Consider the following 12012-nt stretch of genomic DNA (forward strand, 5'->3'; position numbering starts at 1 on the left):
AAACCCACAAGACACAGCATGCTTTTGAAAAGAATTTAAAACTATATCTGGTCTCATCAGGGGGAAGAATTGGATATATATTGTGACAGTATTGTGATGGTCATCATGTTAAATTTTGAGAAAACATTGGTATATTCCTCATTTTCCTATCTGGTTCCTGTCTTATAAGCAACCTTAAATAAAAATGTCTTATAGAACACTATTTTAAAAAAAAGTGCAACACCAATAAAAGCTGACCCTTAAGTTGTTGAATAACTTACTGCTTGGGCTGGATTCCTTTAATATTTTAGATAAAGATAATAAATCTAGTTAAGGGGTAATTTATTTTATGAGATAAATTATATAATGAAAATAAGAAATATACCATATTGCTCCTCTTTACTGCTCTTTCTAAAAAGGATACAATAATCATTACTTTCAAAATTGTGTTGTAGCCCCCATATAAAATGTTTTCCCGTCTTATTGTTTTGTGTTATTTTTTATATTTATTACTTGCCATAGTCTTGTTTCTTATAGTTTTACCTTATATTGCAACTTTCTGTTAAAAGTAAGAAAAGTAAAAAACAAAATGAAAGATGACTGTTGGTAACCTCAGTAAGTCTCTTTTTTAACAAGGAGGCTTTTTATAGGTCTTCCAATCCAGGCACACCAACTACAGGGTCAAGATCATTGTTTTTAAGCATTTGTACAAGCTAGGAAAGGAGACATATTGTATGATGTAAAAAAGAGAGCCTCTAAGATCAGGATTTTAAGTACTAAATGAGGCACTGGAGTCCTGGAAATTGTACAAATCAATCTAGTATATTTCAGTTCAGTGCATAATTGAAACACAATATATAAAAAAAACGTAAAATCTTTAATATGACCGCGATTCCACTTTTATTGTCTTTTTAAAATTTTGCCTCTTTTAATATATTTTTCTTTTAATTATGAATGAGAAGGCAATATGGTCTGAGAAATTATTAAATGTAAAGCCTATGGCTGACAAAAGACCAGTCCTGTTTTATTATCCTTAGATTTATAGAAAAACATGCTAATGCTATTAACCAACAAAAGTCTTTAGAAAATTGTAAAACTTTGAATGTAGGAATGGAAAATGAATTTTGTTTCTATATTTCTATTCATCTATTATTTCTATACGTGCAATATTTATTCTTCTTTTTTAAGGTTTAACATGGAAAATTCAGACTCTTCTTTTTGGGAAGAGACCAATGCTGTAGAGGTACAAAAATCTAGTAATTCAGTTGATCTTGATGAAAAGTATGCAGGTTTAAGGAAAGAAGCAGAAATGATAAGAAGACAAAAGCATTTTAAAGATGATGATGAGGTACAAACTTTAGATGGTTCAAAAGCACATGAGGGCGTGATTGAAGAAAAAGTATATCTGACATCTTTTGGCTCAATCCGCTTAGACAGTATGAATCAATTATCTGACAACAATGGAGGTGTTGATATGACCTCCTCAGCTAATGCTTGTGTAAATTCTATAGTTGCTGGTTCTGTTTCTTTTCAAAAATCAAAAAGTAAAAATGAAAATGAAGATTCTGGAGAAAATGTTCCTGTTATTCAAGAGTCAAGTGATGAAGATATCTTTGAAACTCCAGGGCAAGAAAATTATATTGAAGACTATTTTTTTCAGCCCCCTCCTAGTGAGTCTGATAAATTACAGATAAAAAACTTATCGTATAGTTCGCCATCAGACTTAAATGAAGTAGATAAGATTTATTTTAGGAACAGTGATAATCATATTGTACCAGGTAGCCCAAAATCAGCACCTTTGGACAAATCTGCATTAAAAGGTATGAATATAATTGATCAGAACTATTTTGGAGACATGTCATCACAAAATAGAGTTAGAACCTTGTCAGAACCTCCTACAAGAGGTTCACCACTTTCAAGTGCTGGCCTAGATATACAGTCTTCCAAGGTGCAAATAAATGAGTCAAAATTCAACTCATCCTCCCCTAAAACAGCATATGATTATATAAGAATGTACAGGACAGCCAAACAAATCAGCAATGGTGAAGTAGACATGAAGGATGTGCTTGAAAATAATGATAAGGTGAAGAAGCTATTGGATATGTCATATAATGGATTGGATGAAAATGGGGAGAGAAATTTTACCAAATTATGGCATAACCTTAGAAATGAACCGCGTGAGATAGTTCTATCTGTACTAAAGGAGAATGTGATCTATAATGAGGGTAAGGTTGTGATTCCTTTTTCTAAAATAATATGTGTGTCTTTTCTTGGGCTATAAATATACAGGATTTCCTTTTTATTTTGATAGTCCTAAATATCTTGAAAACCAAATTTCAGTAGTGATCATGGGTTGGAGGAACTCCTGTCTTCCCTTTATGGGGTGCTAAGGAGCAACATTGGAAATTTAAATGGTATCCTCTGCAGTTTGAGGGTTCAGATTTTATAAGAAAAACACATAATATTTTCTTCAGTTGTTTATGGGAAATGCTCCAGTTAAGAGTTATAGGCATTTGAAATTTGTTGTGAAACCCGTTTATTTGTTTTTGGCTTATTGAACCTATTTACAACCTCTGAAAGCTTGTAGATTATGATTGGGGCATCATAAAAGGACTTTTCACATACAATATTAGCAGTAGATACGTTAAGAATCTCATGACTGTGCCTAATTTACATATTCAAATGACTGTGCCTAATTTACTTATTCCCATGAGTGCGCCTAATTTATATATTCCCATGACTGCGCCTAATTTACATATTCCTGTCACTGCACCTAATTTACATATTCCCTTAAGCGCGCCTAATTTACATATTCTTGTGACTGCGTTCTAGCATCCAGATCTGTGCATCCGGTCACATCGCGCCTACTTTACATATTCCCGTGAGTAGCTTAGGTTAATTTACATAAGTCAGCATGGTCAATGGCTGTAATTTTTCAACCTTCATTAAGTGGATATAAATCTGGTTTTTAAATGTAATTTGGTGGGATTTTAAACTCGTTTTATAAGGAGAATAGAATTAAAAATGAATCAATAAGCAACAAGTCTGCCACCTTTTTTTTTATGATGCCCGCTTGAATAAAGTAAACCGGCAAACTTTTGTTCCCAATGAATCAATTAGTATGGTATATTTTCCCTGAATATCCCCTTTTTTGGACTTAGATATTTTGTAACTTAAGCAATTTTTTTTAGCTTGGAAATTTTTTCAAATTTTTTGCTTAGGAATTTTTTCCAATTTTGTTTACGATATTAATAACATTGGCTATATTTTAAGCATTGTTATGAAGGTCTTATGATTGAAATAATACAAGCCCTAAATTGTTTTAACTGGTTCAATGTGCTTAATTGGATTTACTCAGAATGTGAGATATCTAGTTCAATGTTTCTGATTTTAGTTGTAACTTGAATTTGATGGTAAAAATATTCTGATTTCCGAGTGTTTTAGTTAATGACTGAGTATAAAAAAAAATCACTTTTGACTACAACAAACTCAGTTACTTGATAAATTTAGAATGTTTTAGTTGTTGAGTGAATATCAAAAATTAATAAAAACAGTTTTGAGTGCAACAAACTGAACTAATTGGTAAATTTCAAGTGTTTAGTTACCGACTGCATAATAATAAATTTCATAAAAGACTTATTGGTAAAACAAACTCAGCTGATTGGTAAATTCCAAGTCTTTTAGTTGCTGACTGCATATACAAAATTTAATAAAAGCACTTTTGAGTACGACAAAGTCAACTAGTTGGTAAATCTCGAGTGTTTTAGTTGTCAACTGCATATCCAAAAAGTTAGAAAGACCTTAGAGTGCTACAACTACTTAATAAGTTAGTTACTTAATAAATTCAGTTACTTAAATTACTTAATAAATCCTGGGTGTTTTAGTTGCTGGCTGAGTATCATAAGTTCAGTAACAACACTTTTGAGTATAACAAGCTTAGCTGGTTGGTATACTCCAAGTGTTTTAGTTGCTGGCTAAGTGCCAAAAAGTAATAAAAGCACTTTTAAGTAAAACAAATTCAGCTGGTTGGTAAATTCTGATTGAATTAGTTGCTGACTGAGTATCAAAACAAAAATTTAATAAAAGTACTTTTGAGTAGCCTGCAGCAAACACAGCCATCTGTTAATTTCATGTGTTTTAGTTGCTGGCTGAGTATTAAAAAATTAAATAAAAGAACTTTTGAGTGCAACAGATTGAGCTAGTTGGTAATTTCTAAGTGTTTTAGTTACTGATTGCGTATAAAAAAATTTATAAAAAACACTTTTGAGTACAACAAACTCAGCTGAATTCATTGGTGAATTCCGAGTCTTTTAGTTTCTGACTGCATCTAAAAAAATTAATAAACACCTGAGTACACAAACACAGCTAGTTGGTCAATTCTGGGAGTTTTAGTTACCGACTGTATACAAAAAAATATAAAATTACCTTTAACTACACCAAACCCAGCTAGCTGGTGATTTAAAAGTCTTTTAGTTGGCGGCTGAGAATAAAGAAAATTATTAAAAACATGTTTGAGTACAACAAACTCAGTTACTTAATGAATTCCCAGTGTTTTAGTTGCTGGCTGAGTATAAAAATTCAATAGAAACACTTTCGAGGATAACAAACTCAGCTAGTTGGTAAATTCCGAGTGTTTTTGTTACAGACTGGGTATAAAAAACACTTCTGAGTACAAAAAAGTCTTAGCTATCTGGTAAATTCCCAATGATTTAATTGTTGACTGAATATAAAAAATTAATAAAAGCACCTTTGATTGCAAGAAAAGTCTGCTAGTTGGTAAATTCTGTGTGTTTTATTTGCTGCCTGATAATCGAAAAATTAATAAAAAGCACATTTGGTTGCAACAAACTTAGCTAGTTGGAAATTCTGAATGTTTTAGTTACCGACTGCATATAAAAAAATTAATAAAAAACAATTTTGAGTACAACAAACTCAGCTATCTGGTGAACTCCATGTCTTTTATTTGCTGACTGCATATCAAAAATTAATAAAAACACTAACAAACTCAATTAGTTGGCAAGTTCCAAGTTTTAGTTACTGACTGCTTATAAAAAATTTAATAAAAGCACCTTTAAGTACACCAAGCTCAACTAGTTTCGGGATTTACCAACCGGCTGAGTTTGTCGTGCTCAAAGGTGCTTTTCTAAAATTTTTGATGAACTAAAACACTCGGAATTTACCAACTACCTGAATCAGAACCCAAGAGTACTCTTATAAAATTTTTTGGCACCCAGGCAGGAACCAAAACACTCGGAATTTATCAAGTAGCTGAGTTTGTTGTACTCAAAACTGCTTTTGTGGATTTTTTTTTATACCGAATCAACAACTAAAAGACTCGATAATTATCAATTAACTGAAATTGTAGTAATTAAAAGTGTTTAAATTTTTTTATACGTGATTGGCAATTAAAGCACTCTGAATTTACCAACTATTTGAGTTTTTTTTACTAAAAAGTGCTTTTTTTAAATTTTTTATACAAAGTCAGTAAATATAATGCTCGGAATTTACCAACTAGCTGAATTTGTTGTACTCAATAGGGCTTTTATTAAGTCTTAGATACCCACTCAGTAACAAAAAGACTTGGAATATACCAACTAGCTTATTATTTTCTTATACTGGGTGGGTAACTAAAACATACGGAATTTGCCGACTAGTTCAGTGTCTTGCACTCAAAAGTGTTTTTATTAATTTCTTTTGATTTTCAGTCAACATCTAAAACATTCAGAATTTACCGACCAACTGAGTTTGTTTTTACTCAAAAGTGCTTTTATTAAATCTTTCATGCTCAGTCTTTAACTAAAACACTCAGAATTCACCAGCTAGTTTAGTTATTTTTACTCAAAGAGCTTCTATTAAATTTCTGATGAAGACCTCCTGTTCATACATCTCCTGACCATTAGAAAAAGTCTGTTTCAGTTTTTTTACTCCTTAACTCAGCTCCAATGAAAATCTAACACCAATTTAATATGGTTAAAAAAGAAAAATATAAAAGCCAAAACGTTCTTTTAAGTTTCATCAGCTATGACATTTAGCATAAAGTGATAAACTGGTGGTGATCATGAATTTTTGTATGACCTATTTCTTTTATATGTGTCTTCTCTGTCATTTTTCAAAGAATAAAAATTTCCGTAGACTCTTCGTAGCTTTTCTTGATCTTTTATTTTGCTCTTCGTGATCAGTTTCTAGTATATCTACCTCCTTTTCCAATACCTTCGTTGTGCTTTTGAGCTTTTGTGGGGTGGTAAAGGCGCCCTTTCTTTGACTAATTTATTACTTGAACAATGTAAAACTAAGTTTCTCTCCATTCTACTTTATTTCCATCTCATTCAGTATTTTTTCCTCTCTTCTTCTAGATTCTTCTCATCTATTTCAATCTCCACCTGTTCTAAATTGACCGCGCTAGAATCATGAGAATCGGTGAAATGATGGTAATGACCTTTACAGATGCTTCAATTGCAGTAAAAAGATATTTTAATTTAATATTTTTGATCCATTCCACTAGTTTGAAATTAGTTACTGTTTCTGGTAACAGGCTCTCTGAAATATGTCCCTGATATAACGTTGGGTTCTCCTAAAATATTAATAAAGCCCTGACCTGCATCACGTTTGACTGGTGGGAGGGATATATTCCTAGACTAGGGTTTTATCTATGGACCATGACTGTTCTAAAAATAAAGATAAAATAAGTGTACTGATGTTTTTTGCTTAAACATCATCATAATGATATTTTTAAAAAACACATATTTACATAAAAAATAGTACTTAAATTTCACTATTATACATCTACAAACGGGTTTTCATGATATAACATATTTTTTACTGTGTCATATACACTAACCAGTAATCCAGCGCGCAAAGAACCTAACCTTATCTTCGGGATGTTGATAAGCCCCTTCAAATTTAGGACATTTAAATTTTTCCAAATTGGAAAGTGGAATTTAGGGGTCACCGTTTTGGATTAAAAGTTTTTCTTCAGTACATTACGCTTTACATACAGCGCTTTGATCCCAAAAAATCGTATATTTCTCTGACTTCTTCCTGAAAAGTACTCAGTTATTTACCACATTTATTATATTGTGTAGTCACTTGGTCATAAAATCCCATTCTGTTCATATGGCGTAAAATAATACTTCACAAGCTTCTATCCTAATCAAACACATTGTAGTTCATTTTCCCGTAATAACAGTGAATTTATTCATTTTCTACAATCAATAAATAATGCACATTCAAAAATAACACCACAAGTTGATTTTTTGAAGCCAATAAATTCAGTGTCATATATTCCAATCATCTTGGAAGTTATTAATCTAGTATCTAAGTAGAGAAGCGCTTCACCTAACTTAGACACCTTCACTCAAGGTTATAAAGACTTGTTTCTTAATAGCAAAAGTAGCAGTTTATTTATCCCAACAGAATGTATTACACAACCAGTATGTGAGTCTATGAATTATAATGATTGTGTTTTTATCAAAGAAAAATTTATGGTTAGTCGGTAAGTATAACATTCGGAATTTACCATCTACTCGGGTTTGTTATACTCAAAAGTGCTTTTATTCAATTTTGTTATGCTCAGTCACTTACTAAAAGACTTGAAAATCACCATCTAACTGAGCTTGGTGTAGCTTAAGGTGTTTTTAGCAAATTTTCTGATACACAGTCGATAAATAAAACTCTCGAAATTTACCAACCAGCTGAGTTTGTTGTACTCAAGTATGTTTATTAATTTGTTTAGATGTACAGTTAGAGAATAAAAGGCTCGGAATTCACTAACTACCTGAGTTTGTTGTACTCATAACTGTTTTTATTTATTTTTTTATTCAGGGTCGTTAACTAAAACACTCAGAATCTACCAACTATCTCAGTTTGTTGTGCTCAAAAATGGCTGATTAAATGTTTGATATTCAGTCTGCAACTAAAACACTCGAAACTTACTAAGTGACTGAGTTCGTTGTACTCAAAAGTGCTTTAATTCAGCATTTGTTTTAAACCCAGTCAGAAAATAATTCACTTGGAATATACCAGCTAGCTGAATTTTTTGTACTCAAAAGTGCTTTTATTAATTTTTTTGGTAGTTTGCCAGCAACTAAAATACTCGGAATTTACCAACTAGCTGAATTTGTTGTATTCAAAAATGTTTTTATTGAATTTTTGATACTGAGGCAGCAACTGAAACATTGAGAATTTATTAAGTAGCTGAGTTTGTTGTACTCAAAAGTACTTTTATTAAATGTACTTTTTGAAGCTTATTAAACAACTAGAAGACTCAGTAATTACCAACTAGCTGAGTTTGTCGTACTCAAAAGTGTTTCTAATTTTTTCATACGCAGTTGACAACTAAAACACTCATAATTTACCAACTAGTTGTGTTTGTTGCACTCAAAAGTACTCTTATTAAATTTTTGATATGAAGTCAGCAACTAAAAGACTTGAAATTTACCTACCAGCTGAGTTTGTTGTACTGAAAAGTGTTTTTGTTAGATTTTTTGGTTTGCAGTGGGTAAGCAAAATTCTTGGAATTTACCAATTAGGTCAGTTTGTTGCACTCAAAAGTGCTTTGATTATATTTTTGATATTTCGTTAACAAATAAAACATTCGGAATTTACCAAGTAACTGAGTTTGTTGTACTCAAAAGTGCTTTTATTAATTTTTTTAAACTCAGTCATTGACTTAAACAGCTGGAAATCAGAATATTTTTAATATTAAATTCAAGTAGTAACTTAAATCAGAAACATGAAACTTTCATCATCAGAAACAGATTTCAAATCAGTAACAGATACATGATTAACATATCACCTTCAGTTCGTATGTCAAAAATGTCCATGTGAATTTCTTTTGTTATAAGTATATTCAACGGCATGTGAAGACAAACAAAATTTCTAGGGAGCTAGGGAGAGGGATGCAGTGGTGTAATTTCGTCAAAAGTCTTGGAGGGGGGGGATGAAGTTAGAACCAATTTTCCCAAATCAAATTGAAAATAACTGTGAAAACTGAAAAATAGCCATATGGTACCATTAAGGCAAAGATAAGCTAAAGAAAACTGACCAGTTTTTGTGGGTGCTTGAATTATGCAGGTTGATCTTAGTTTTGAAATAATTTTTGAATTAACTAAAGTTCAGCTGGGGAGGGGGGTGCAGTGGCGTAATCTCGCCAAAAATCTTTTAGGGGACGATAAAGTTGGAAGCAATTTTCCCAAATCAATTGAAAATAACTGTGAAAACGGAAAAATTAGCATACGGTACCATCAAGGCAAAGATAAACTAAAGAAAACTGACCTTTTTTTGTGGGTGCTTGAATTATGCAGGCTGATCTTAGTTTTTGACATGATTTTTGAAATAACTAAAGTTCAGCTAGGGAGGGGGTTGCAGTGGTGTAATTTCATCTAAAATCTTTGAGGGGGCGATAAAGTTGGAACGAATTTTCCCAAATCAACTGAAAATGAGAGTGAAAACTGAAAAATGAGCCATACAGTACCATTAAGGCAAAGATAAACTACAGAAAACTGACCCGTTTCTGTGGGTGCTTGAATTATGCAGGCTGATCTTAGTTTTGTCAATATTTTTCAAAGAACTAAAGTTAAGCTGGGGATGAGGGTGCATTGGTGTAATTTCGCCAAAAATCTTGGAGTGTGGCGATAAAGTTGGCAGCAATTTTCCCAAATCAATTGAAAATAACTTTGAAAACTGAAAAATGAGCCATATGGTACCATTAAGGCAAATATAAACTAAAGAAAACTGACCCGTTTTTTGTGGGTGCTTGAATTATGCAGGCTGATCTTAGTTTTGTCAAGATTTTTCAAATAACTAAAGTTCAGCTGGGGAGGGGGGTGCATCGGTGTAATTAGCCTCCGAGGATGAAATGACAACTATCCCCTCCCACAGCCCTTTTGGCAAGGGCTCTTAAGTCATACAAGTAGCCTATTGTTTGAATATAGGTTTTGTTATTGAGAAAAGAAAGCCTTTTTGATTTTATGTGACCGAAAATGCTAAAAGTATTAAGGTGAAAGTTTCAGAGAACACTGAGGGCGTATCAGCAATATTTCGGAAGTGACTTGAGTATTAGGTGTTCGTACTAGGTTCGACTTGATTATCATTTTAATTTCTGTTTGTTTTGGGCTGCATTTATTTACTGAACATAATTTATGCTCGATTTATTTTTGAATTGCTGCTTAACTGTAATTTAGCTAGTCTTAGAATTAATTCCCTAATTTTCTTTATGGAAAAATGTTTTCTGATTAAAATGTAAGTAAGCTTAGGGTGTATAAATCAGGCCTAGTTTTACTGAGTTTCAAACTTTTGACTGGAGCATTTTTTGAAACAATTTTTAGACATAATCCACCTCATTTTTTTGCATCGCCATAATCTGTGTATTAAGCTATTGATGGCAAAATGTGGTGGCTGGGAGTGGTCTGCTCATCAGAGGCGGCCGAGAAAGCGTAAATTATAGAACTCTATTCTTTTGGGAGTTTTGGTTTTGTAGCTGAGCTTGTTTATTTGCGTTTTGATGCAGGTTTTGTTGCAATACATTAATTCGAAAATGCAACAAATGTCTCCCAACGTTTAATATCCATACACGACCTCTAAATACAGAAGACAGAAGACACCTTGTGGTTTTTGAAACAAAAATCGTGTGTTGTACTGTTGAATTATTATACTTGAATAAAAATCAGTAGTAAAAGGAATCTTGAAAAGCTTAACAAATAAACCCAATTCTTCGGAGAAAAGAGTTCCAACAACTATGCAGACTTGATCACCTCCAATTTATGGACGTCTTGTGCTGTCTCACACAATTTTCAATAGCCAAAAGAATGGATCAGGACCCACCACCTCAGTGACAAACAATTTCAAAAACTACTGCTTTGTCAACCCACTACGACTTACAGACGATAGAGCTGCCTACCAATAGACAGTTTACCATTGGATAAGAAAAGTCAAAAATATACAGTTTACCATGGATGGTTATTTTTGGGTAGAGGGGTTTGTTGTGAGAGTACCAACAAATGCTTTTTCGGACCTAAATATCTCATGCTTACCCGGAAGACGGGTCTAATAGATTAATCCTTGAGGAGAATTTATTTCTTTCCTGAAATAGGCTGAAATATTATCCTGTTTTCTATGATAGCTTTTGTGTATATCTGTCTGCTAGATTTGATATTTTTAGATATTTTTATCATTGAATTGGTACTGACTGGATTTGTAAGTTCCATTATTAATCAGTATAAAAGCAAGACACGTCAAGTTTAGTATACCACAATCGCTTGATTTTTTTTATATTAATTTTGGAGTAATTTAATGCTAAAACCATTGTGTTCAATATTATTTTCATTTCGTTTTTTAAATTGTTTGCTTTATTTTTTTTTTATCAATATCAACATGTTATTGGAGGTAAAAGCAGTTTCAGGGAATAAAATACATTTTATTCTATAATCTGAAATAAAATATCTTTGTGCCCAAAATGAAGACACATATTTCACGTTCTTTTAAATGATTATTTAGAAAGGAAAAATGATTACTTAAGTGGATCTTTGTGTACTGGCTGCATTGGCAATGACAAATTTACATCAGAGTGGACAGGGGAGATGATGTTTGACTGAGATGTAAAATCTTTCAGTGCCTCTAGCCTAAAGACTAGCTAACACAATGTTCTGCTCTATTTGCTAAATTAAAGTGATATTATGTAGATTCCCAATTTTTTCTTTCAGGTTTTTGTCATTTATCTTTCTAGAAATAAACCTGTTGCCTTGGTCCAGTGTATCCTAGTAAAAAAAATAATAAAAATAAATAAGTGTATAACCACTTCTTAGAATTTTTCTAACTAATATCATTTCAGAAAATAAAAAGATGATGCCATGGCAGCTCTCCTTTACAGGGGGACCAGTCGAACGGCATTGGTTTGAAAGGAAGAATTTCAGAGTTATTAGTGTATTATTATGAACTATGTTTTACCCCTAGACAGGTTGGATGCGACGGGGGGGGGGGGGGTCAATCGTTTTGAGATTGATCTAAATTATACCCCAAGTAATTTAAAATTCTGGT

At 32.3% G+C, this 12012-nt stretch overlaps 1 protein-coding gene across 1 annotated transcript in view; it reads left to right on the top strand.

The window, feature by feature from the left end:
- The window catches only part of LOC136033935 (uncharacterized), a 41476-nt gene that overhangs the window by 6191 nt on the left and 23273 nt on the right, over nt 1-12012 (top strand). The window contains exon 2 of the mRNA XM_065714952.1: nt 1168-2204. Coding sequence (XP_065571024.1) covers nt 1175-2204 — 1030 coding nt within the window. The 5' untranslated portion in view covers nt 1168-1174. The remainder of the gene's footprint in view (nt 1-1167; nt 2205-12012) is intronic.

This window comes from Artemia franciscana, chromosome 12 (genome assembly GCF_032884065.1).
Source record: "Artemia franciscana chromosome 12, ASM3288406v1, whole genome shotgun sequence".
Classification (NCBI taxonomy): Eukaryota; Metazoa; Arthropoda; class Branchiopoda; order Anostraca; family Artemiidae; genus Artemia; species Artemia franciscana.